Raw genomic sequence first — 26,936 nt, 5'->3', positions numbered from 1 at the left:
TCTGAAGAGGAATGATGTCACAGATAATGTGGTTTATGCTTTTTATAATGGCAGAGATGAGCCATCCTGGATCATTCATCCATTGTGCAGCACTTTTCTATTAATGACATCAAAGTTGTTTTATTTCCTAACACTTGTAGAATTATAGCTTTTCATTAATATCAATTATCAACAATATTAAAGTGATCAAAAAGATTAAAGTAATAGTTAGTAGGTGAACAACCGTCTGGGTATTTGTATATCTAGCAGGAAATTCCAAGCTCCGTCTGCCTTCTACCACAGTGTTACTTATCCAGGGTTCCTCCAGAGGTTGCTAGGGGCTCCTTGAGCAATGGGCAGTTTGTTCCTTTCAGGTCTATTTAAGTAATACCAAAGATCATTTTGGCCATGTGTAAGGGTGGCAGCCCTCCCACTGGCTAGCAATGTAAAAGGAATTCTTCCTGGTGACCATACACTATTGTACTATGAGCTGTGGATATGTTAATTATAGTAGGGCTTGCCTGAAGACCTGAAAGATATTTCACAAGGTGTCAAAAAGGTTGAGAAACAGTACTCTACGACTGTCACATGGGGGTCTCCTTGGGGCCAAATGTATACCTCTTGTACCCTCTATACCACCTTTCTTAAAATACTTTGACTAATACAATGCACACCAACCGAAATAGCAACATTCTTCATTTTCAAAAACAAAGCACATTGCCAAAGTAGAAACAAAGCCCTAATGATTCTAAATTTTGTTACGGCAAGAATACATAGACACATATTTAAAAATGGACTTATAAAACTCAATTCTGATTAAAAAAGCTGTGAACATATTGTTACAGTTTCAGTGATCAGACTGTATAAATAGCAAGTTCTTATGTCACTGTACTGGCTGTACAAATATACCTCACAGGAAGTGCTACAAAGTGTTAAAATAATAGTGCCAGTGAACTATGTGTGATATTTGTAGGTTACAACCCAAAAAAAAATGGCAAATTTACTTACTTACTTGTTTCATACTAATGCCTAATGCTGTGCATGTATGTTTATATATATATATATATATATATATATGTATTCATACATATATAGTGTATATGTTTCAGGTAAAGGTGCAAAACTGTTGTCACTGTCTGCAAAATAAGGAATGAATGTCGTTTAAATACCATACGGTGTAAATTAGTTTTCACAACCTAGTTATGGTTTTACATTTATCAACATGATCTCTATATCTGTCATAAAGTAAAATAGGAAAAAAATAGTTTTTTTATCACTAAGGTGCAAAAACGTAATAGGCTTCCATGGAGCCCTCACTGCTGTCTAGCTGAAAAGCAGCCATAATATTCCCAAAAAAGAGCTGCTGTTGATTCCTCATAACACACTCAGTTAAATATATGTATGTTATCTAAACATTATTTTTAAATGCAAATAAAATCAAGAAGGCTCATTTCATCTAATTATTTTTATTAAAGGCTAACCAGCCAAATGATTTGTAAATAGCTGATTTACACATCAGTCTCTTATATACAAAGCTACTTGGTATTTAAAGTGGACCTATCACCAAATATATATTTATATGTGTTAGGTGCATGCATTCTAAGTAATTGCCCTGATTTATTAAAGATGGAGAGAATACAGTTTCATCAATGAAGCTGGGTGATCCAGCAAACCTGGAATGGATCTGGTCCAGGATTCAAAACATTTGCTAGCAAAAAGCAAATGACTTTGAAGAAATTCATTCCAGGTTTGCTGGATCACCCAGCTTCAGTGATGAAAGTGTATCCTCTCCAGATTGGAGAGCTTTAATAAATCACGCCCTATATGTAGGTGTGACACATACAGGTATTTATTAACTCCTACAGAGATTATAGAATGTCTACTGACATGGACAAGGTCAGATCCATCTTTTGTGTTTGATACAGATGCACCTTTGCTGCAGCCTATCATCTTGTGACCTTCAGTCCCTGTGTTTTCTATTTTGGCCTCTACTTGAATAAGGGAGCCAACCTTCAGCCCCAACTAACTGGCAGACTTGGATACTCATTCCTTGTGTTAAACTTAGGAACTGATTACAAATACCCATAAGCTATAAGACATCCAATACCCCAGCCCTTCTTCTACGTTAGCAAAACAAAAGAAACAACCAACCTTTCCATAGTCTCTTAAAAACATGAAAAAAAGTTTGGGCTTTACATACGTGTAGAATGCATGACTGCAAATTTGTATTGAACTGGCATGGTTTAAATCCCCCAAGCTGACTTGGGGCCCTTGTGACGACCCTTGTTGGCGCTGACGAGAGTGCAGGGTCCTCGCGCACACTTGGCACTTCCCTATGTCAACCCCTGTCCCTATGGCTATTAGTTACTAATGTTTCTAAAGGATGATATTTTATCAAGAGGAGTACACACACATATATACATATGCACGTCTAATAAAAAGTAGCCTAAACCTCTACTTGCTGGTTTAAATAGAGAATACTAAAACATAATTATGCAACACAAGGAAAAAAAAGTTTTCTAAATATCTTTTGTCTATATTATAATAAGCAATGTATGTACAAAATTACTATAGCCTAATTATGCTGATTACATTAACTACTGTTTCTCTTTCCTTTATGTGACATGACTTTTACTGAAAAATATAAAGTGATGTATGCACATTGCAAGTTGTTTTTTTTCCTGTGTTTTTCCTTAACAATGACTCACATTATTCAGCATGCTCATTATGTTCACTATTTTGACCAACTGCGTGTTCATGACCATGAGTAATCCCCCAGAATGGACAAAGAATGTAGAGTAAGTATTTCTTTATGTCTTGTAGTTAAAATTGTAGTCATTCAGTAAACTGTATAATTTAGGTAAGTTTGGTTTTAGATAGTAAAGAAAGCTCAGGGTGCTCCAATACACAAATAGAGGGATTTGGGAATTTTTAAAAAGATTCAGTCTTTGCTTTCAGCCATGTTCAGTAGATCACACATATTTTAAAATCACTGTACTGTGAAGTCATTTTCTACATTTTTATTGGATAGAACAGTGATAGTTTAGCAAACCCGTCCACTTTTATTGCCTGAGGTTTACTATACCACAACAATCTTTATACAGTGAAAATGTTTTTGAAGGCTCAAAAACAACCAACACGTTGTATTTTATTTACAAAAAGTTAATATATATATATATATATATATATACAACATTAATGTAAAAGATTTATTTTTCTGTATAAAATGTTTACAGTGTTAGTAATCTACCCTGTAGAACACTGTAGGACAAAGACTTATTTTTCTTTGCAATAAAGGAAGTGGAAAATCCCTTGTGGATTCTGTTTATTTTAGTGTAGGTGTAGCATACATATAAGTGATAAATATATACACACACACACAACTCTGAGGTAAAGGATTTATTTCTTCTTAGGTTTATTCTTCAGTGTGTCTAACCTACCTCATGGAACATTGTAGGAGAAAGACTTATTTTTCTTAACAATATAGAGAGTTGAAAATCCCTTGTGGATTCTATTTATATTAGTTAAAGTGCTATTGGACATTTCAATTCCATTGCTCACTGTCATTCTTGAATAGATGCTGGAAGAGAAAGCAGAGGAAATGATTTAGTAAAGTTTGTTGCCCTTCAAAGCTTTTTCAAAGCCAAGTGGTGCAGGGAGGGGTGGGAAATGCATTAAACTACCAATTTAAATGACACATTGGACTTTGACTGTCTTCTGTAGAAGCAGATTTCTGGTAGCACTAACTACCAGCGAAGAGCGAGAGCGGTGGGGAGTTTATTTTTATAAGCTTTGTTTTTTGTCTTGTCACGCAGCATTAAAAAGAAACTGCCAATAATAAAAATAGTCTGAGCTAAAGCTAAAACGATATATATATAGTTTCTTTCAGATATACTTATAATTATAAATACACTTATAATTATAAGTCAGTTATACATTTCTCCCTATGTTTAAGTGTGTTAGAATTGAACAGAGTCAGTCAAAAATCAGTGTTTAGTTTTGGGCAATTTAATTGATCAGAGAACATGCTCTGTTGCAGTAAAAGGCACATTTCACATATCATAAAATAGTATATCTTATTAATGGTGGCCATACCCTGGTCTGTTGGTGGTTGAACAGATAAACAATCAATATCACCCTGATAACAATCATTTAGTTGGCATAGGTGCTATGTACCCATCAACCAGCCATTCCACTTTACCCTGCCCGGTCTGACGGGTTAATGTAAATCAATAGGAAGTGCTCTTACCAAACATCAGCCAATATGAACACTTCCTCACTGTTCATATTAATACCAGACAGAATGATGGTACATGTTACAAGTTAGGTTGAAAAAACCTATCAAGTTCAACCTAGGTAAATCAACATACTAGAACCCAGCATATTCCAGATAAAACCAAATATGTACAGTTGATCCAGGGGAAGGCAAAAAAACTCCTATAAAATGATGTTGTTTTTGTAAACATTGGCATTCCCATTGGCTCATTGGTTAGGGAGTGCTCTCTGATCATTTAAATTAGGATCGGATGGGGGAGGGGGTGTATATCAATATCCTTACATTCTAAAAAGATGTACTTTGGAGTCAAAAAATTAGCTTTTTGTAATGGCCAATATGATATTCTATTACAGCCACTTGGTACAAAAGGACATGGTAGAGCTAATTACCATTTTGTTTTTATGGTTACAGTAGCATTAGATTGTATTGATACAAAAAGCTTAATATTCCATAAAACATTTCATAAACAGTATATATATCTCAACAGTAAGTCTATTATATCATTTTTTATTAAATGTGTTTAAAGTTACTGTTAATAATGGCCTGTGTCGTCCCTTCTTGCAGATACACATTCACTGGAATCTATACATTCGAGTCTCTGATAAAAATTCTTGCAAGAGGTTTTTGTCTAGAAAAGTTTACTTTCCTGAGAGACCCATGGAACTGGCTGGATTTCAGTGTAATTGTTATGGCGTAAGTATCAGATTTTTTTTACTTTTATGTCAAATGAATAGAGCCTCTCTGAAGAGCTGACTAGGAAAAAGCAAAACCAAGCATAAACCAGAGACCATCATGAATTGCAACCTATAGGCTGCTCACACGCACAATGCACAAGACATGATGGCACTAAGACATCTGACAAACAAAAAAATGTACAAGAAGTAAGGGCCCTATGTGTATCCACAGGAGGAGAAACTTGTGCAGAAAAGGTTGGTCAAATTATTCTATTCACAGAAGCTTTATTAGATCAGCATAGCGTTTTCCAATCTGTTTCAGGTTTTATTCAGAGCTATAGTAAATATAATTTATATATTATCAGAACCATATATAAAAATCAACAAAAGAATTGATACATATGAAGAGTTTTTGTAATTTATTTATACATATACATATATCCTTGTATATGTTACAAATTAGCAGAGTGAAAGTCATATCTCTCAAATGCAAAGTTGCTGTCAATATGCTCAAAATCATATTATGTTTCCTTTTAGTTTATTTTTTTACTCTTTGACCTTTTTTATATAAGATTCTGATATTTATTAAATTGCCCCAATTAGGGAGAAATATTAAAACTCTAAATTGTTACTTCTGCAAGTGAAATAAAAATAAATTAATTTCATGTGTTTTTGATTGGATAATTGAAGTGAACCCTGCTATGAAAAGCTAGGTTAACATACCCTTTAGCATTGGAGGCAAAGCATCAGTATGACAACCACAGGCGTAACACAAAGTGAGGTCAACAGTGGCAGCCCCATCATTTTCTATGATTTAAAAATTGCTGAGCAGGCCAAAAACAGCTTACACCAGTCCATTAGTTATAATTTGCCCACCTCAATAGCCTTACTGACAATGTTGTACCAGACAGGAAATAAGGGGACTTGCCAACATTAAAAAAACCTTTTTTTAAAGCAGAATATGGAAAGGTTAAAACTGTTGTAAAATGTGAATTTCTGTATTTTATGTTGAAAATTTTTCTGTCTGATGAATCTCATAGGCAGGAGAGGAAGTAAGGTATTTCTCTAACAAGGCCATATATAGCAGTTTTCATGTCTTCTCATTGTATCCAAACTAGGAATAAACCTTTTATTGTGGTTATCACCTTAAGACAGGGTTACTGATCAGGTGGGGATGAAGGGTTACTTCTGTAACGGGCCCCAGTCAAATAAATTTGACTTTTTACAAAGCTGGAGCTTTATGACATAAAAAGGGGGCCCATGAAGTCCTGATGGTGGTCCTGCCTTATAGAGAATACGAGCTTAGACAGATTAAGCCTCGTTAGCCATTTTTATTATTCACATAGTGTATTTTGCCCTATTTATATCACAGTGCACATGTATTTGTATTTATTATATGAATATTTTTATGTTAGTATATGTATTTCATCTATTAAAATAGGTGGTAATTATTAGCATAGTAGAAATATTTCTAACTTTTTTGTCCTGCTGGTATAGCTCTATTAAGCGCCAACTGTTCATTCCCAATATTCCTTCCTTTAAACGTGTAAAGGTAAACAAATAGAACTTAAAGAAAGAAAGAATAAAAAGCTTTTGTAGGTTAACGGGTTGAAGTGTGCGAAAACCTCTGTCATTAATAAGTTCGAGAAAAAGTGTTTGTTACTAAACTAGAAAAAAAAAGGGCCTAATAATATGTTGAGACAAACATAGGTCCTAATTCCTAATTTCATGTCGTATGTACTACCTGTATGTGTATTTCCCTCCAGGGATGAGCGGGAATGCCTCTGGCATTCGATTTCGCTGAAATTTCACAGACCCATTGGAAGTTCCAGGAAATCAGTATAGGAGGGTTTCAAGGGCTGCATTCATTCATGCAGCCCTGGGAAACCTCCTGTGTGCAATCCCTGGCACTAGGTTAAATAGGGACAAGTCTCCCCATTCAAAACCTCTAGTGCTCTCTGATTGGCTGAGGAAAGGAAAATCCTGATGATCAGCATAGCCCACAATTTTTAATAATTTTTTTTTTTATATAATTAAAATTCCATCTCGATCGGAGAATTTACATCGGCCGTTCTCGCTTGCCGAGTTCATTGTGAGATCGAGTTTTAAAAACTCGCTGATCCCTATTTTCCTCGTCCTTAATTGAATGTTAATCTAAAAAATGTAATCAAATATCAAAAGAAATACAAATCAAGTAGAAGAGTTAAAACCTCTGATGTTTTGGCTGTTTTTATCCCATTGAAGATCGATCACAAAAAATTATGGCTTTTCTATGAAAAGTGTTTTTCTATGATTTCAAATGGCAGAAAGTCAATCAGGTCAGGCTTTTCTTTTGTTGGTTAACTATAGTATTATTCTGTGTGTTACCATCAATATTTGATAATATTTTAAACAAGAAATTAGGTTGGGTCTAACATCCAGAGCGGTCATTTTCAGGTAGATATAATGGTGAAATCTATCAAAATACAAATCAATATTCGAAGAAGTAGTTGGCACAACAAAATGCTTGTAGTTAATTGCAAAAGATAGATTTGTATGCCAAGTGTTAAATAAAACAAATTACATTGTGAGAAAATTGCATGTATGCCTAAAATTCAAAATTTGTTACTGTCCCTGTTTGGTTAATTTTCCTACTTTTTACTTCCGAGTGTCAATTGTAGAGTTACCCAAAGAGACAGCAAAAAGGGTACGGACGTTTTTAACCTACTCTTAATGCATAATACAGTTCAGAATTAAAAATTTTAGGAGGTAGGGTTTTTATTTTAGAAGGGATAGTGTATGTATCTTTTGCGATAAAATAAACTTACCTGGTTTTTATGGCTTTTGAACTAAACTCACCTCTCCTTGCTTGTTCTTGCATCTCCATCTGGTCCTCCTTTGAGTCCAAAATAGCAAAACTCACATGTGTGCACATGAGTTCTTTAATTCTCAACAGCCAACTATGCTGGAATCATCACCTATCACGTCTTCAATAAAGAACCTGCCTTCTGCACAAAGATTTTTTTTTCTTTAATCCAAAACTTACAAAAAATATAATGTCTTTAATTACACTTAGGGTAATATACAGTCTGATATTTCTTTTGCGCACGCAGTCCATATCTGAACATTCCTATCAGATGTCTTGGGCAAAAGAGGGTTACACACACTGCTGAACGCTTCAGTATCAGTGCATTGTTTTACATTAAATTGCTCTCTCAGATATGTCTCTTGGAATCAGTTCTGCTCTATTGGCTCCTATAAAAGTGCCCGTTTTACTGAATCTTCAAAAATTAGGCCACATATACAGTATCTTATCTCTTTTTTCTATAAGGATTTCTTTTTCACCTCGGAAACAGCTCTAACAAAGTTTTTAAATACAAATAAATAAATACAGGATTTTTTACAACTGACCTGCTAAAGTGGGGAAAATTTGAATGCTGAATGAACCTTTTTCTTTTTATCCATTTGATTTTAATGGTATAATAAAGATATGAAATTGAAGATACAAGCCCTCTACACCTGGGACAACACCTGGGATAACCTACAGCTTTCCAGCTGTTGCACTACATCAGCCAAGGCCACATTGCATTTGTTTCCGTACATTGTAAAAATAACATTTTTTTAATTTTTGATTTTTTTGTTTAATTTAAATGGTGCAAATTGCAGTAAAAATGTTGCCCTTTATAGTATGTCACAAACTAACATCTTCAGATCTGTTAAAGTAGACCTGCAGCTAAAAATGTACGTAGACCCTAACTATGAACATTTCTTTTTGCCCCCCTTTTATCCCATTAAATATACCATTGAATGAGTTTTCTTATACCTGTTTATAACCTTAAAAAAGGTAATCCTTCCAGAATTCTAACATTACTTTTACCCTAATTAAATTTAGCATTGTTATCAGCCCTGTTCAGTTTTCTTTGTGGACTCCTGAACACCATTTTTTATGGTGACAAGGAAAGGAAAGATATTCATAGAGTTATAAAGCTGTTGTTCCATGAATACAGTACAGTGGCTGAGTGTGTCATGTCAGGGCAAGAAGTGTGTTACTGGCAGTATTACCATGTGATTTGCAGCATTACCATACACATAATCCACCACCTCCAGGAATTGGTAATCTGCCAGGCCCCAATGCTTCAAAATTTTCTTCCCCAAAATGCTGGATCAAGCACACTCCCTCCTTCCAAAACATCCAAAATCTAACCACCAACCTACCATCACCCATTCAGCATACAAGAATTAAGACCCTGGTTAGGGCTATCCTAGTTGTCCTGAAATGCATATATCAATACAGAGGAAAACTTAATGATTTTTGCAGTAGATATGTCCATTACTTTACATCAAATATGTAAATCGTTAGAAAGACCTAAGGCACCAAAATCACTTGAATTATCTCATAAGCAGTACTAAAACATTTTGTTCAGACCTCCTCTAAACTGTTCACCGTGTGTTAATAAATCAATTAGTCAATTACATATTGGCACTTTGTTAGTTGATTTTGAATCATTTGTTAGTCACATCAAACCACTAGGAACATTGCTTGAGTTTATTCAAAGCAATCCAAAGTAACACTACTATGGGTGCCCAACTGCCCGACCTTAGCTTTGCAGTTGTTTTTCCCCATTGTCCACTGAATCCAGGAGATTAAAGGAGAACATAGTGTTGAGATGTATTAAAAATACACTGCAGTGATGAGCCAATAAAACGTTAACTACAAGCCACGGACAGACTTGAAAATATAAATTTTTAGGGGGGCCTTTCCCAGGAGAGAGTTTTTTTCCCACACTTTAACCTGTAAATTTTCTGATTCCCTTCTTTTATCAGTAACACCAGCAAGGTCTCCAAATTACATGGGAGGTCTGTGTTCAGTAGACCTTTCCTAAATCCTGAATAACTCTGATTTAATTCTACAGGTATGTAACAGAATTTGTAAACCTAGGCAATGTTTCAGCTCTTCGAACTTTCAGAGTATTAAGAGCTTTGAAAACTATTTCTGTAATTCCAGGTAAGAAGTAATTGGTGTGAGATGTTAGGCCCCTTTGTACATCCAACTGTTTCTTTGTGTCTGTCATTGTGTTTGTGTGTGAACTCCCCTATTACAGATATGTCACAGAGTTTGTGGACCTGGGCAATGTCTCAGCATTGAGAACATTCAGAGTTCTCCGAGCATTGAAAACAATATCAGTCATTCCAGGTGAGAGACAGGTTAAACACGCAGGCTTGATTTTGCTCCATTTAAGTACAAGCCACATCTTATGAGCATAGAGCCTTGATGTTTGCCACCCATGCTGCTGAATAATCAGAAAAAAAGCAGGAATCCCGAGCAAAGCCCGAGAGATCCAAAGATTCCTAGCTTTTTTTTAGCATTAGCTTTTTTTTATTTAACTTTTTAGTTCAGTTTTTCCAAGTTATGAACACTTTCTTGCATGAGACTCTGCTATCTTCAGTCTGTGTAATTTGCATTTTAAATTTTTCTTTTTTTTTTTTTGCCCATTGAGGTAAATTTGAATCTTTTTCTTTTTGGCATCCATGCCATATAACTGTAAAAATGGCAATGCTAAAAAATATACATACAGTATAAATTGAACATCATTGCTTTTAAATACCTAACATGTCATTTAGTCACTTGAAAGTTTTGATTTAGTCCTGATTTAGTAGTAGATTATGGATTATGAATGCATGTTAGCTGCATGTGACATCTTTTTGGAAAATATATTGCTTTCCAAAATAGATATAAACTTCCCTCATAAATAACTCTTTTAGAGCAGTGAAAATATGTGTGAAATAGATATGAAGTGGTTAAGTGAAAACTATACATAAAATGTAAGTTTTTCCACTGTGAAAATATTATATACCATTCACAACAGTCCATGCCATGCCATTTTTGATTCAAGACAAAGATCTAAGAAATATGAGTTATACTGTATCCTACTAAAGCTGTATACACAGGTGCAATAATAGTCGTTGGAAAGGCTATTTCAAGTTCCTTTCCAACGACTAGCACTGCACGATGCGTGAAGGAGTGCTGTTTAAACAGCACCGTTCTGCTCTATAGAGAAGGAAGGGGGAGAATGACAAAGCCGCACCCTGCTGCGCGCTCTCCCCCTTCCCCTGCATTAGGATCGTTAGTCGTCCATCGTCCGTGGACCCGCCAGGACGGTCGTTCGGACGATGGACGACTGGCGCTGTACACACGCCAGATTCTCGCCCGATATCAGCCCTGAGCAGTATAAACCCTCTTATGTTTATTTTGTTGTCAAGACCCATCCTGTAGTAGGCTCCAGGAGTGTTTTGCTCTAAATTTCAGCACACCTCTTCAACAGCACCCTCACAAGAAATTCCCATTTTTATTCTGCACTTGGCTCGTGCTTTTTGAATAATGACTTACCATTCATATTGTATTGAGCCCATAGACACAGGCCATATAACTAGGGTTCCAGCCCATATGATTGCTCCCCAGTTTGCAGTAACTGTAAAGGACTTTGTGAATTGCTATGTTTTAATACAAAATCCAAAAGAATTGCACAATTACAATTGATTGCAGTAGCCTAACTGGATTTGAGTTCACATGACTACGTTAGCTTATCTTTGGTTGCTACCATTTATTATTATTATTATTATTATTATTATTATTATCATATAATTGCCCCACATCTATAGTCATACCGATATTTGTGAATGTTAGAAAATATTCAAAACCTTGGGATCAACTTGCATTTTATGTTTATGTTATCATGATATGATACGAGATCCCAACAGAAAAACATTTGATGACTAGATATAAGTTAACATCATGCCAGCTACAGCTGTGTAGAGGTGACCTGTTCCCCCAAAAATAATGTTCCTCTAGCCATTTTGTATGGTGTGTCATCTGTGGGACACAGAAAAAGTTACCAAACTGTCCACGTCTCTTCAACCATTTCATTGTTTTCACCAGCTTCCGGCTGTCCATTAAATTAACTGCTTTGTGTCAGTGTTACTGTGTTTGTCTCAGCTTCTGCATGCAACTATTTCATCATCGTACATCAATATTATTTTTCCTGCACTATCACGGTGCATTTGCAACAATGCCATTGTGTGGTTTTAATTCTAGGCCTGAAGACCATTGTGGGTGCCCTGATTCAGTCAGTAAAGAAGCTTTCGGATGTGATGATTCTCACAGTGTTTTGTCTAAGTGTATTTGCACTAATAGGCCTGCAGCTTTTTATGGGACATCTGCGGAATAAATGCTTACTGTGGCCTCCACTATATAGTACTTATGGAATGAATATCACATCCTACTTCGATGACACAATGAACAGCAGCAGCACATTTTTCAACAAAACTTTTCCTGATTTTAACTGGGCGGAATATGTTGAAGATCCATGTAAGAATATATAGTATTTTCCAATCCTTTTTTTATATTGTAGTTTTTGAACGGTGAGTTATTTTCCAGTGGTAACAAAAAAAAAAAAGGGTTCAGCATTCTATTTCCAGGTACTAAACTTGTACCAGGACACAACTGCAACAATCTCTATAATTGCCTTTGCCAATGGTTTTAGTTCAGTTTAGGGCTGCTTTTTTCCCGTTCTAGATCTATGCCAATGCAATACCAACCAAACAGGTCTACTTCACATGTGATGAATTCTGAACGATCCTAAAAGCATCTCAGATGAGTATAGAAATGCACTACACTGGCAAATCCCACCAGCATAGTCATTTACAGTAACTCTACGGCAATCCCAGCCATCCCCTTCTCTTTTTTTGGTTTTTACTTTTTTTTGTTAACAGATTTTATTGTTAGGTAGATTACTTGCATCAGGGGACCAATACATAACTTGCATCAGGGGACCAAAAAGATTAAAACTTCCAGAAGTGCCAGTTTACCAGTTGAATTTAAAGGGGGGGGGGGATTTCTCATGAACAGAATGCCACTTAGCACCATGGTTGGCAGTAAAGATAGGTATTTACAATTTCGTTTTATAGTGATGGCTTGGCAGTGTAAAAGACAAGGTTGATTTGAAGATTAATTTACCTTCTTTCGTTTGATTGCTGGATCAGTGCCTTCAATGTCAGCAGATTTAATTCTTATTCTGTGTGGAACATGCCTTCAGGAAGAGTCTTTAGGCATGCAGAAAAAAATAATTGCCTAGATGGTATTAGATTAAATCTGACTATTACTGGTCACAAATTCATTTAAAAAGTACACACATGTAGAAATGATTCAATGATTTTCTTCCAGTGTGAGAGTTTTAGATAGGGATGAGCAAGCAAGTTTTTTAATTTCTTTCTTTCTTTGCAAATTTGGCTGTTCTCGCTTACCAAACATAGGCGAGAAAGGCCTTTGTAAATTTGGCCGGCAAGACTGAATTTTTGGAACCTGCAAGACCAATCAGGGGAGCGGAGCAGCTCCTCTGAGTCCTCTACTATGTGTTCCTGGATAGAGTTTCTCTGTCTCACTGGCTGCTCATGAATGAATGCAGCATGGGAAAACTAGGGATGAGCGCTCCCTGGCATTCTCGCGAAAACTTCCTCGAAGTTCCGATGGGTTCGCAAAATTTCTGCAAAATTTTGCGAAACCATCGGAAATTACTATAGTAGGATTATTGTGGCTGCATTCATTAATACAGCCATGGGAATCCTCCTGTCAGTGAGCGATCCCTGGGCACTACAGGTCAGAATGAGAGAAAGCCCTCATTCTGACCTGTAGTGACAGGAGGATTCCCACGTCTGTATTTAAGAATGCAGCCACAATACTCCTCCTCTCAGTGAGAGATCCCTTAGCACTACAGGTCAGCATGAGGGCTTGCCCTCATGCTGACCTGTAGTGCCCAGGGATCGCTCACTGACAGGAGTATTCCCACGGCTGTATTTATGAATGCAGCCATGATAATCCTCCTATAGTGATTTCCGATGGTTTTGCAAAATTTTGCCGAAATTTCTCGAACCCATCACAACTTTGAGGAAGTTTTCACGAGAATGCCAGAGAACGCTTATCCCTAGTTTTAAACCAGGGAATCTGAAGCATTGCTCTTTAGTGTTAAGATTTTTAGGGTAATGAGATGTTTTTCACACTTCTTTATAGCCTTTAATTTTATTGCATTATTGTAGTTTAATGTGTAATTGTAATTTAAAGTGTAATTGTGTTTTTCTCTTTCTATACAGCACACCTATACAAACTGGAGGGTCAGAAAGACTTTCTGCTGTGTGGTAACTCATCAGACTCAGGGTAAGGTAGTTTTTGTAACTATATTCTATTAGGGCTCTATTTATTAAATTAGGAATCAAACATTCCCTTGTGGGAATCCTCAGGGTCCATGTGTTTCAATAGAAGTAACTGATTCACACCAGGGAATGTTTGAGGGAGATGTCAGATTCCCTGTTTTATAAATAGAACCCTTACATTTGTTTTGTGAAACCTTAATAATACTTGCATTTATGGAGATGCATTAGGATTGGCTTCCACGATAATATATATTTTGGTAGAAGCCATTTATTAAAATAAAACAGGACAACAAATTGGAATTCTAAGACAAAATTACATTACAACATATACAAGAATAATTGCATTAAATAAAATTTCAGCTAACTTTTTTCACAATTTCTATTGAAAGTCTTGAACTTTTAGCACAAAAGGAACAATGTCTAAAATTATTCTCAAATTCAATTCAAAAGTGTATCCAAACTATGCGTTTCACACGCTTTGATGTCTGCTTCTTCAGGAGTTTGCATTTACTTTATAACCAAATCAAATAAAATCCCAATAAGATAAATGAAACCCCTAATCATTGATATCTCAATTAACAAATCTGGCATCTCAAAATTTACTAGACCAAATACAAGACCCACACATACCCTACAAACTCAGCCACAGGCCATATGCAGAGCGGAGGCAAGAGGGACGTGCAGCCAAATCTGATTTCAGTACTAAAGTTAAAGGGAAGAAAGGTAGTAGTGCCCTAAACACCATAACAAAAAGAGAGGCAATTATCCTTAAGCCTATATCTAAAAGTGAACCACCCGTTGATGTCATATTTCCAGTTATTTTTTTGAATGGTAGAAGTCATATATTATAAATTACACTATACAAAACATTGGGAGCTACTGCAGGTCTGACACAGCAAGTGTTATCCAGTGGATCACATAATGACAGTATACAGTAATACCAAAGTATGTCTGATACTGGTGGTTTCAGTGTTAGTAAATTATTACTTTCATAGTAGTATGTTTTATTAGCAAAATTAGAACAATAGCCGATAATGCCCCTACGAGTAGTTGGTTGTCACATTTAAGGTCCCTGCAGTGCCGAACCTTGGTGTTATACTGCTCACTGCAGTAGTTTTCAGTGTGGCACTTTCCAACTACCAGTCTTGAAATTTTCCATTTGGATCATTAAAATCTATAATAATCTTTCTACTAAGAAACCGGTGTAATGTCCTGTGTCAAAAGCCTCTTGCTCACTTACAATGGGTTTTGAATTCCCATACTAGTCTTGACCTACTTGAAGTAGGTCAAATGCAAATCCGAAGAAGGTCAAATGCCATCGACCTGGTTGACACAGGCTATTAAACGGAACCCTGACTTACAAAAAAACCTGAAAAGTACAACTACAGTGCTCAGCCCAGAAATTTTTATTGAGCCGGGTGGGAAGAATTTGTAGGCGGGTGGCAGCCCCTGTATTGTGACCCCACTCTTCAGTTACCACCCAAAAACAGCCAGGTGGTTACTAAAAAATTCCGGGTGATGCGCCCAGCTAAAATGGCCTGGAGAGAACACTGAACTATAGTAATTTGAAAAAAGATGACTTCACGTGCTAATGCAATATATGAATTAATAATTTTGTTGCTGATATGTATTTTACTTTGCATTACTTTTTTTAGTCAATGCCCTGAAGGATATGTGTGTATTAAGATCGGGAAAAATCCCAACTATGGGTATACGAGTTTTGATACATTCAGCTGGGCCTTCTTATCCCTGTTTCGACTAATGACTCAAGACTACTGGGAGAATTTATATCAACTGGTGAGTGTTTGAGTGCTAAATGCAACATTTAAATCTGGAATCTAGTCAACATCTTAAAGTACTCTCAAAACTCTCTCTCCTTCCCCTGTGCAGTGTGCCTACCTTGTTTACCTTGACCCACTACTATGTACATCTTCTTAGCCCTTTTAACATGATTACAGAGGGTTGCAAAAGATCTGCTCTCAGGAGCAAAGTCTCTGCTAGTCTTCATGACCAGTCAGAATTATGTACATATGTCAGATGATTTCGCCCAATACGAACGGTTAGGCTCGTCTAAGTTGAGAATCTGACATGTTGTTCATGGATTCGTCTTGATGAATTCATGAATGACCAACGGTGAACAACTGCAATTTGAGTCGGGAGAAGAGCGATGTGGGTTACCGCTGACTCATTCTCCCTCCCCTCTCAATAAAACAGAACGATGCTGTATGTTCATCACTCATTTATTCATTTGTCACTCTTTTTTACTAGAAATGTTTATGAGAGATCATTTCCCGCAACAAACGTTGAACATGTGTATGCACTCATTCTCCCTCCCCTCTCAATAAAACAGAACGATGCTGTATGTTCATCACTCATTTATTCATTTGTCACTCTTTTTTACTAGAAATGTTTATGAGAGATCATTTCCCGCAACAAACATTGAACATGTGTATGCTGCCTTAGGGACATCAGTGTAGGAAAGATGAATTCTGATATCTCCACTTCTCTCACATCTATTGGTATACCTACAGCTGTCAGCCATATCAGAGATATGCACTCTCAGCTCAATCCTTTGCTCTAGGCAAACCTAAAACTTGCCTCACACCTCCCACCACCTATACTAGGCTTGTCTCCTCATTACACTTTTATTGGCTGTTTTGTATTTTGTCTTTTCTGTGCATGCACAGTCAATATTCTCATAACCCTGTTGTGCCATGACTCACAAAGCTGCTTTGTAAATCCATTAAGTGGAAATTTAACAAAAGGGAAATTCTCAGCTTACAACAATGCCTCTTAAATACTGTATCAGCATATGGCCATTGCAGGACTGAATGCCTTTGTATACAGACCACCCTGGGTAACACCAACAAATGAGGCTAATTCCAAACGACCATTTGGAACTAATTGGTGTAAATGACCAATTGTCAGGAGAGCACAGATGGAGAAAAGTGGTTTGGATAGTCCATCTGACAGAAAATGAGGAGGTTCTACATTGCTGCTACAGCTTCTAATGCATGTTGTGTGAAAGTCACAGTGTACAGGGGAATGGGACTAGTGACTTTCAGCTCAGGAAAGTACTATCTACAAATGTGGCAAAAACTAGGCTGACTACATAATCCAAAATGTATCCTAAACTAATAACTTGATTGTATTACTATTTCTTTTATAGGTACTCTTTGTTATTTTGGTATTCCGTTTTTCTTTCCTCTTCTCTTTCTTCCCTTATGTTTGTATTATCACCACATGTTTCACCCACCCTTCTTTTATGTAACCTTCATCTAAGTTAAGTACGTTATTATTGAAAAATCGGATCTAACTCGTATTAACCACTCAATGTAAGATGTCATTTGTTCTCTAAAGATCCATCAATAAATATTGAAACTAAAAGTTATGCTGGTCTTTAGCTCTAACCATAGTACATTCACTACATAAAAGCTGTGTCAGACTAGCAAGCAATTACTAGTAGTGTTAAAATGCCGTAAAGAAATACTCACCTGCTTCATATGTATTGCTCCCTATTAGTTTTGTAGCATCCTATTTTTGTAATTTACCATTATAAACATGAGAAATAGAATACAAATTGCACTTTTTAACTACAGTTACCTATTTGTTCTCAAGCTGCAACCAAACTAGATTCTTTTTGTTTTGGTACATTTTACATTGTTTTTGCCAATAGTACACAAACATTAAAACAAATTTGCAAGACAAACAAAACACCCTTTCTGTCCTTTAAACTATAGTATATAATATACTTCATGTAATATACTTTATATTACTTTGGTATTCATTGTTTTTCCATTTCACCTTGGAATCAAATTCAAGCTTTTGTGCTTTGCCTTCACATTCTTCCTCAGTTCTTGTCCCACTTACGTTTCTGATCTGATAGAAAATACTCCCTTAGCCACTTTCTTCGCTCCTCCGATGACCTACTAATGACTTTCTCACCTATTACCTCATCACACGAACGGGTCCAAGAATTTTCTAGAGCTCCTCGACTCTCTGGAATGGTCTTCCTCGTCCTATTCGTCTTGCTCCTACTTTCGGCTCATTTAAAAGAGCACTCAAAACCCATTTTTTCAAACTTGCCTACCCCTCTCCTTCTGCCTCTTAAAACCCTAACTACTTACTCACTACTCCATATCTCCCCCTTCTATTGCGTGATACTTCCCCCATCTCTTAAATTGTAAACTTTTAGGGTCCTCCTTCTGTGTCACTCTTGTATCGGTTTGTCATTTGCTACCCCTATTTAATGTACAGCGTTGCTTAATATGTTGCTAGAAAAGTATTGTAAATAATATTAATATTGGTAGTAATGACCAAATCAGAAGGCTGATAGCAAAATAAAGGTATGTTTTTTTAGCAGGTTAGTCCCTTTACTGAAAATGACCTTGTTAATGCTCAAAGTTTTAGCAAGAGCAGGAACTCTTAACATGTGCAAAAATATAATATATCATTATGGCAAATGCACCTTTGCATTTTTACAGTATCCAGTTTTCCCTCTTTGCTCATTGAATGGGCACCAAAGATGTAACACTTGTACATGTGCACTGGAGTTACATTACTCTTGCACCTGGATCTTTAGTAAATTCATGGTAAAAATGCTAGGAATGGGCTCTTAGTGTACATCACACTCCAAGCAATATATACAAGGAAACAAATTGCCAGGAGAAAGGGAAAGCGTTTATTTTTTCAAAGTCTTTACTACGGAAAACAGTTTTTATTTCATATTTTAACTTCACCTTAAGAATATTTTCTGGTAATTTGTTTAGGCCCACATATCTTATTATATTAAAATAAAATATGTACTTCTTGCTACAGACCCTTCGAGCGGCTGGGAAGACCTACATGATCTTCTTTGTACTGGTGATCTTCTTGGGTTCCTTTTATCTGGTCAATCTGATCCTGGCTGTGGTAGCTATGGCATATGAGGAACAGAATCAGGCAACTTTGGAAGAAGCAGAACAGAAAGAGGCTGAATTTCAACAAATGTTGGAGCAACTTAAAAAACAACAAGAAGAAGCTCAGGTATAACATACTTTAGCATTGTGGATGACATGATTTCTTATTTTTGCACTAAAGATATTAGCTTTAGGTGATGTCTGTGACTAGGCGGATCACCATTTTTTGCTATTTCTACACAGCTAGGCCATGATAAGAACTTTCCCATATTAGATTAAATACAGCTTGAACCTATACAGCAATGTTGTAAATTTTTGAAGGGCCATATATATGTGATATTTCATTTTTTTCTTGGGGTTTTCAGGCAGCAGCTGCAGCAGCACTTAATCTATCAAAAGAGTATAGTGAAGAAGGTGGCTTCGGCCCCCTTTCTGAAAGTTCATCAGAGGCTTCCAAGTTAAGCTCAAAAAGTGCCAAAGACCGACGGAACCGAAAGAAGAAAAGAAGACAGAAGGAGCTTGGAGAGGATGATGAGAAAGGAGATGACGAGAAGTTTCCAAAGTCTGAATCCGAAACAAGTATCAAGAGGAAAGGTTTTCGTTTCTCTATTGAAGGAAATCGGTTGACCTATGAAAACAAGTTCTCTTCTCCACACCAGGTATCATCAGAACAGTTTTCGAACCCTCTTTAATAATGGCTAGTTCTATAAAATAGGATTAGTAAAAATAGATTGTGTCATATTGTTCTCCAAATAAAACTCGGGTTTTGGAAAAAACTGGTATAGAATTAATTAGGTATAGCAATTCTAGATATTTTGTAATATATTGTTATTGTCTTCTGTTTCTATTTTTATATTTAAAGTTTCTTATTACTGCCAAAAATATCAATATGTTATCTCAGCACTTTATAATGAGTCAAGGTTTCTCAGACTCTTCATTTTCCAATACATGTTATATGACCTTTACTAGAATCAAATAACTATGGGCATAGCTTCAGACAGATATATGTGCAGCCTATTGTATGAAATATAATATTCTTGCAAAGAAGAATTTGAATGTTTTAGCGAAATAAAATTTTAAGACATGGTTTATTACATCTATTTTAAAAATCCAGTTTATTAGAATGGTTTATTACCACTTGTCAAACACTTATGCAAAGTCCTAACTTATAAGGGTATGCTAAGGCTGCATTATTTAAAGCCTAACTCTAAGCAGACAGGAAAATACATAAATATACTGCAAACAGATTTTACCCACCAAAGGCTTAGTTATGCATATGTCATGCAGTTCTGAGATTCATTCAGGTCTGTCTAGCGGTGCAGGAGACCTGACTCTAATGTAATTAGGTAATAAATAGTAAGCCTTATCTCCCTAATATCCTTTCAGTGGACAGTGAAAAAGGAGACCAAAGAAATGACTCTTTACTCTGTTTTTTTGCATCAGCAGCATAATAACACATGAGCCATGCTATACAACTGATTCACTTTTTATGTTGCTCTCATCCCTTTTCTGAGCTTTGTTGTACAGGGGAATACCAAGTCAAAGTTGTATTAGGTGTTGGTTCTCATGTCCACTATTAGTTGCCAGTTCTTGGTACACATTGATTTTTCAAATAATGATGGAACATCAGTCCAGAAATTATTACTCTCATATGGGAATGCCATTGTGTCATGGTAATACAGCTTTTTTTCTTCTCAACAGTCATTGTTGAGTATCCGCGGATCTCTATTTTCCCCAAGACGTAACAGCAGAGCCAGCCTCTTCAGCTTCAGAAACCGTGCAAAAGACATGGGGTCAGAAAATGATTTTGCGGATGATGAGCACAGCACTTTTGAGGACAATGAGAGCAGGAGAGGCTCTTTATTTGTTCCTCACCGACATGGAGAAAGACGCAACAGCAATATCAGCCAAGCCAGTAAATCGTCCAAGACCATGCTTCCGGTGAATGGAAAGATGCACAGCACAGTGGATTGCAATGGAGTTGTGTCTCTGCTGGGAGGTCCATCTGTCCCGACATCGCCTGTTGGACTTCTTTTGCCAGAGGTGATAATAGATAAACCAGCTTCTGATGACAATGTAAGGAAGTTTTACGTAGTCTAAAATTGGTGGGGCCTTAATACCCAAAATTCAAATTTCTCCAAAGATGGATCCTGTAGCAATATATGGTAGTTGGTTTTCATAAAGTACATCTGGACAGTTTTAATGGGTTTTTCAGCCAAAATAAGTTTTTTTCTTTCTCATCTCTTCATCAACTATTACTTACTTATTGGTTGGTAGTTATCATACTCTAAATAACTAAATATTATATTTAGAGCTTTCAGTGTGTTCAAAGAAATATATTAGTTTCCTTCTAAGTTGTCTGTAATGGACATAAAACATTCATATTTTTCTAGTATTTGTGTTTAATTTATTCCCTATTTTCTAATAGGTTAAATATTACAATCAGGTAGAGAACATACAGTAAACAGGTACTGTAGACAAATAACAATAAGCTGACCTGTCATATTAGAGCATTGGGCTTAATTTATTAAAGCTGTAGAAGGTACAATTTCATGAGCACACCTGGGTGATCCAACAAACCTATATTGGATCTGGTCCAGATTTGAAAACATTTGCTAACAAATAGAAAATGACTGTTAAGAAATGTGTTCTAGGTTTGCTGGATCACCCAGCTTCACTGATGAAAGTGTATCCTCTCCAACCTTTGGGAGCTTTAATAAATCAGACCCAATATCTAGAGAAAAAAGCTATGTATGCTCAATTGGGTTAACATAGAAAATTTATAATGGGGGATATTGAAGGAATAGAGGAGAAGTCAGAGAGTGGGATGGAGGGTGGCAAAAATTCATCAGTATTTACAGGAACTATATCTCACTTACCAGAAGAACAGTTATATAGGGAAAAGAGAGAAAGAGGTTATGTCTACATAGGTGGTTTAAAAACTAATATTCCCTCCGGAGGGATATTTAAATATATGTGATCAGGAAAAAGAAACTTTATTTTGGCTGACTGACCTTTTTTGACGTTTGACAAAATGGACTGAATGCGCAATAATAAACCATGTACCATAGTAACCCTGTGGCCAATGGGATATGATGAACTTTGTTATATTTTACCACTCTGCATATAGTCCCTGTATCTAAAAGTACTCATACTTTCTCTTCACCTATTGTTTTAACCTTTGCTGCTTTTGCAAATTAAATGTTTCGGCTTCCATTCCTGCAAATCTTTCTCAAGCTTTCTGTGTCACTGTCCACAAATATCTAAAGATGAGCAAATGATTACCAATATATGAATACAATGCACATGTAGTTGTTGGTATTAGAATAAAACCACACTGTTTATAACAGTCAACAAAAAAAAAAGGTTGAGTTTGCTCATCTTTGTAGGTGCTGAGCTTAGGAATGGTTATAGAAGGTACACATTTTGGGAAGATCGAAGAAAAAGTCTTTGAATATGTATTTGGAAGGATTCTAAATAAACAAACAACAGGGTTTACATTAGCTTTATATTTTTAGTTACTATGGAATATTGTATGATAATTGGCTGTGTTGTCATATTGTTTGCACTTTGAAATGCAGCAGATATATTTTAGCCAGCAGGTACTTGTGCGCTAAACAATCATATATACCATTAGTTATTATTTAAAAATATTTGTCTGCAATTATTGGTTATCCATTTAAAAGTAATTTTAAAAGATATCTCTCATTTTGTCTTTGGTCAGTGATTGTCTATACATATAGGGGACTATTTATAAAGCAGTAAATTTGACATTCACAGATCCATCACTTGGTGGAGAATTTTCCAGGTCCATGTGTTTTATTGGCAATAATTGATTCTCCACCAAAGAATGTTCCATTGTATGTGAGATTCACTGCTGTATAAATAGGCCCCATAGATGATCAGATTGTATTTTATAGTAATTCAATATTCAAAGAATATTTGCAGAATTTTCCCAAAATGATATTGTCTATGGCCTGTCTAACAATCATTTTACAGAATGGTGTAATCATGATTGCTTATATTTTGTACATAGGGATCATTTGTGTGTATTAAAGGAAAACATAGGCCAAAATGCAAGTTTGCTTATTAGAAAAAGTATGTAATTTTATATCAGTACAGTTAAACAAGGCAGTGTTATTATTTTCCTAACACTGGTACCTTTAAACTAACTTTCACTAAACTTACTGCCCAACCATAATCACAATAACCTACCTGCAGCTGCTTACTCACCCTAATTCCAGAGCAATTGCCTCCAGTATTGTTTAAATGATGTCAAGTAGAAATCTGTTCTGCATTGGTCATGCTTGCTCTCTGTGTCTGCAAAGACAATATGGTATATGGTTTCATTTAAGCCTGAAGGGGAACAATGTGCAGGTGTGACCAACACCAAATAGATTTGAACAAGATGGCATTGAAACAGCAGGGCTGCTTCTCTGAAACAAAGGAAAAAGAGTGGCTTTGGGAAGGACTTTGTGTTAGTATAGTATTATGAAAGTTATTTTAAGGCAAAACTGCTCTTTAATGCTCCACCTATAGGTTAAGGAAATATAGATCAATTCTTAGGTTCTATCATTTATAGGTTCTCACTTCTAATTGCAACCTGTGGGCTTACAACTTCTACTTTTGTCACCTCCTCCCCAGTTTTTAGGTTTGCCTATAATATATATAGGATTTTCAGGTTGTAGTAAGCTGGTCTCAACAAAAAAAGAATGAAACAAATGTAAAAAGTCCTTTTACTTTGCTGAAAAGTGGAACTTATAAAAGCCCTTCTAGCCACTATCACCCGTAGATGCTGACCTTTTCTGGTCAATGTCAAAACTTCCCCAGGTGGTATAAAAGAATTTCAGAAATAAAAGAGAAGTATAACTTGGATTTTAACAGTTTTCCTTTAAATAAAAATGTATTGTAAGTTTGTTAAGCCTTAATGATTTTGTTTACAGCGTCACAGCTTTATGTGTGTTCTTTAAAACTGAATGGATTAGCAGCCAATAGTTTGCTTTTCTTTAGTGTTGGATAGAGAAAGGAAAGGTTGGAATCTTTTTGGGTTTCCTTTTGGAAAACATTTACTCCCCTTTTGTACCATTGCAAACCTTCTCTGTATAGATTAATCTTCAGTAAGCTGCACATCTTCCATGCCTATGGAGAGACTTTGGTAGATGTTGAAGGAAGAAATTTGGACACCCTGCATCTATCAAGGAGTCCTGTGAATAGCGTTACATTTACTCTCGACAAGATTCAAGAAATTCTAAAATGTCCGTGCTAAATGCTGAACAAAACAAGCATACTAAGCACTAATTTGTATGATCCCCAATAGTCTTCCAGCTCTGTTGATAATTGACAATCCTCCTGCTTGTGCTCCATTCAGTGGATGCTGAAACCAAAGGCACCACTGGAGTAGGAAAAGCCAGTGCGCACATACCCTGAGGGAGATTTTGTCCTGTACAGTACTGCACAGCTGATGATCATTACATGGGAATAATGAGTTCTGGAAATGTCACCCCTGATAGTTTAACCATAATAGAAACAAATTGACTTTATTTAATTTTACTGCACAGTTATTTAAAAGACCCCTGTAATAAAATATTACTTTATTTATAAATATATTACAGAGAATACAAAAATGTGACATTTATTATTAACACTTGCTAATATGTGAAAGTTCCTGACAAATTCTGTTCAGAATTATCTGCCTCAGGGGAAAGTAAAGCATATAATGTTTTTTTTTTTTTTTGTTTTTTTATAGAAGTGAATAATTGCTCATTTCTGCTGAGCTTCAGTGTTGCTAAGCAGCTGCCACAGCCCAGGTTACAATAGTGCCTATGAGTGCATTTCAGTATAAGATTGATGGAGAAGATAGATTATCATGGGAGAACCTGGGTGATACAGGGACAGTTAAAATGTAATTCATCCTTAACATACTCTAATATTAAAGACCAACATACCAATATATTGACCGGTCATAAAGATGATGAAGTGTGTTGCAGCTTGGATAAGACAAATCAGTAATATTATGGGAGAGTTCAACCTTAAATGATTACTATTTTTTTGAACGTGTACAACTAATTGTACTTCCACAAATGTATTTTAAAGCAAAAAAGGTATCTAAAAAAGGAAAGTTGCATCTGATAAATTATCAAAGAAAGCGATACATAATTTCTTGGCATTGACCTGCTAGGTCTTTACTGAACTGCTGGGTCATCTGTAAAACATGTGACAAAGCACTATTAGAAACTTGTGCTGGATGTTAGTGAATGTTGGTGCATACTGACCTATTCTGTCACCAGCAGGACAACAGTTCATGGCATGCGAGGCCACATCAGACAAGTGGTAAATGCCCACTTATGTGATTGCAGCCCTGAGAATCCACTGCGATCCTGGGGCACAAGAGGTTAATTAACCTCTAGTGCCCAGGGATCGCAGTTGAACTGCAGATGAACTTTCAATGGAGTTTATCAATTGAGAGTTCATCTGAGTTCAGTTCCCACTGTCACTGGGCTGTACTTATCATCGGTCACAGCTGATAGGAGGCATGGGAGTGTTACCAGTCAGCTGTGACTGCAGATGAACTCTCAGTGGATTTTCTCCATTGAGAGTTCATGTGCAGTTTAGTTCCCATGGTCACCAGGCTGATAAGTACAGCCTGGTGACCGTGGGAACCACGGTCACAGCTGATTTGAGGCACGTGAGTGCTTCCAGTCCGCTGTGACTGCAGATGAACTCTCAATGGAGTTTCTCCCGAATCCCCCCCCCCCGCCCCATAGACTTTATTGGTGTTCGAATTCGGCGTTCGATCACCCGAAAACACTCAGCTGTTCGACCAACACTATATACATACATATATATATATATATATATATATATATATATATATACCTAAAATGAAACTCCATGCAAAATATGTATTACTCCTATTTTTAGTTAGTTGGAGGAGGGAAAGGGTTAAAACTTTTTTCTTTTTCCTATGTTACCACTGAGAATATTTCTATTTATTTGGTTTTGTCGTCTAGATAGGACAGGAACAGAATTCTTACAACCAGGACATTTCTAGGAAAGTAAGAAAGACAAAGTTAACATTAAAAACCTGGCAGAAATTCCAACCTCTCGCCACTCTATCTAGAACTAAAAGATGAATTTTAGGATACAATATACCTTACACACTATGCAGGAGCCTGCAAAGAAACTATATAATATTAAATTTTATATTAATATTATATATTAGAGTATAGAATGCCCTTAAATTTGGTGAAGCAGTTGTATGTAAAATGTTCTGTGATCTGTTTACATTTTCATTACTCATTTCAAGCTGAATTCATGTCAATGTCTGCTTATACCTATGTGCTTTTAAAAAGATGCAGCATAAATTGTTCATTATTATATGCAGAGTTAATATAAAAACAGACAAAAAGGTTCCCCACTGAACCTTGTTAGGAAGGTGGCATCTCTTAGCAACCAATTAGATGTTGCTATCTTCTTTATACAGCTTTAGCTGGTTGCTATAGGTAGCACATCTTTTCTGAAAATCTCTGAGGGGAGCAGTTTCTCCAAATGTATCCCATGTTAGACTTTTGACTGACAACTGACATTAACTGGAGTAAAGATTTTAAAACTTTGTTTTTTTGGGCAATGAATAGTTGACTGGTTGTTTTATTCCAGGGAACCACCACCGAGACTGAGATTAGGAAGCGCAAGTCAAGCTGTTATCAGGTTTCCATGGATCTTTTGGAAGATCCAACAGTCATGAGACAAAGGGCCTTAAGTGTTGCTAGTATATTGACCAACACAATGGAAGGTAAGTTACAGTACTTCACCAGTCATACAAAGTCTTAAGGCATGGGTTGGTATAATTGTAAAATTATATATATACTCACCTTCATGTCTTGTTTTTTCCTATCCAGTGGTTTAATGGCCTTCTTCTAACACTTC

General features: G+C 36.2%; 1 protein-coding gene across 2 annotated transcripts in view; it reads left to right on the top strand.

Annotated features, from left to right (window-relative positions):
- Positions 1-26,936, top strand: part of LOC140335562 (sodium channel protein type 2 subunit alpha-like) — a 142,326-nt gene that overhangs the window by 59,617 nt on the left and 55,773 nt on the right. Inside the window, exons 4-13 of one of the 2 annotated variants that reach the window (XM_072418283.1) lie at positions 2,688-2,777; positions 4,820-4,948; positions 9,822-9,913; positions 12,002-12,274; positions 14,053-14,116; positions 15,768-15,909; positions 18,931-19,137; positions 19,376-19,669; positions 20,712-21,053; positions 26,667-26,802. In XM_072418283.1, coding sequence (XP_072274384.1) covers positions 2,688-2,777; positions 4,820-4,948; positions 9,822-9,913; positions 12,002-12,274; positions 14,053-14,116; positions 15,768-15,909; positions 18,931-19,137; positions 19,376-19,669; positions 20,712-21,053; positions 26,667-26,802 — 1,769 coding nt within the window. Of the gene's footprint in view, positions 1-2,687; positions 2,778-4,819; positions 4,949-9,821; positions 9,914-12,001; positions 12,275-14,052; positions 14,117-15,767; positions 15,910-18,930; positions 19,138-19,375; positions 19,670-20,711; positions 21,054-26,666; positions 26,803-26,936 lie in introns of those variants that run through there. The other variant, XM_072418282.1, reaches the window with a different exon arrangement.

The sequence above is a fragment of the Pyxicephalus adspersus genome, chromosome 7, assembly GCF_032062135.1.
Source record: "Pyxicephalus adspersus chromosome 7, UCB_Pads_2.0, whole genome shotgun sequence".
NCBI lineage: Eukaryota > Metazoa > Chordata > Amphibia > Anura > Pyxicephalidae > Pyxicephalus > Pyxicephalus adspersus.
This window is presented reverse-complemented; position numbering and strand designations above follow the sequence as displayed.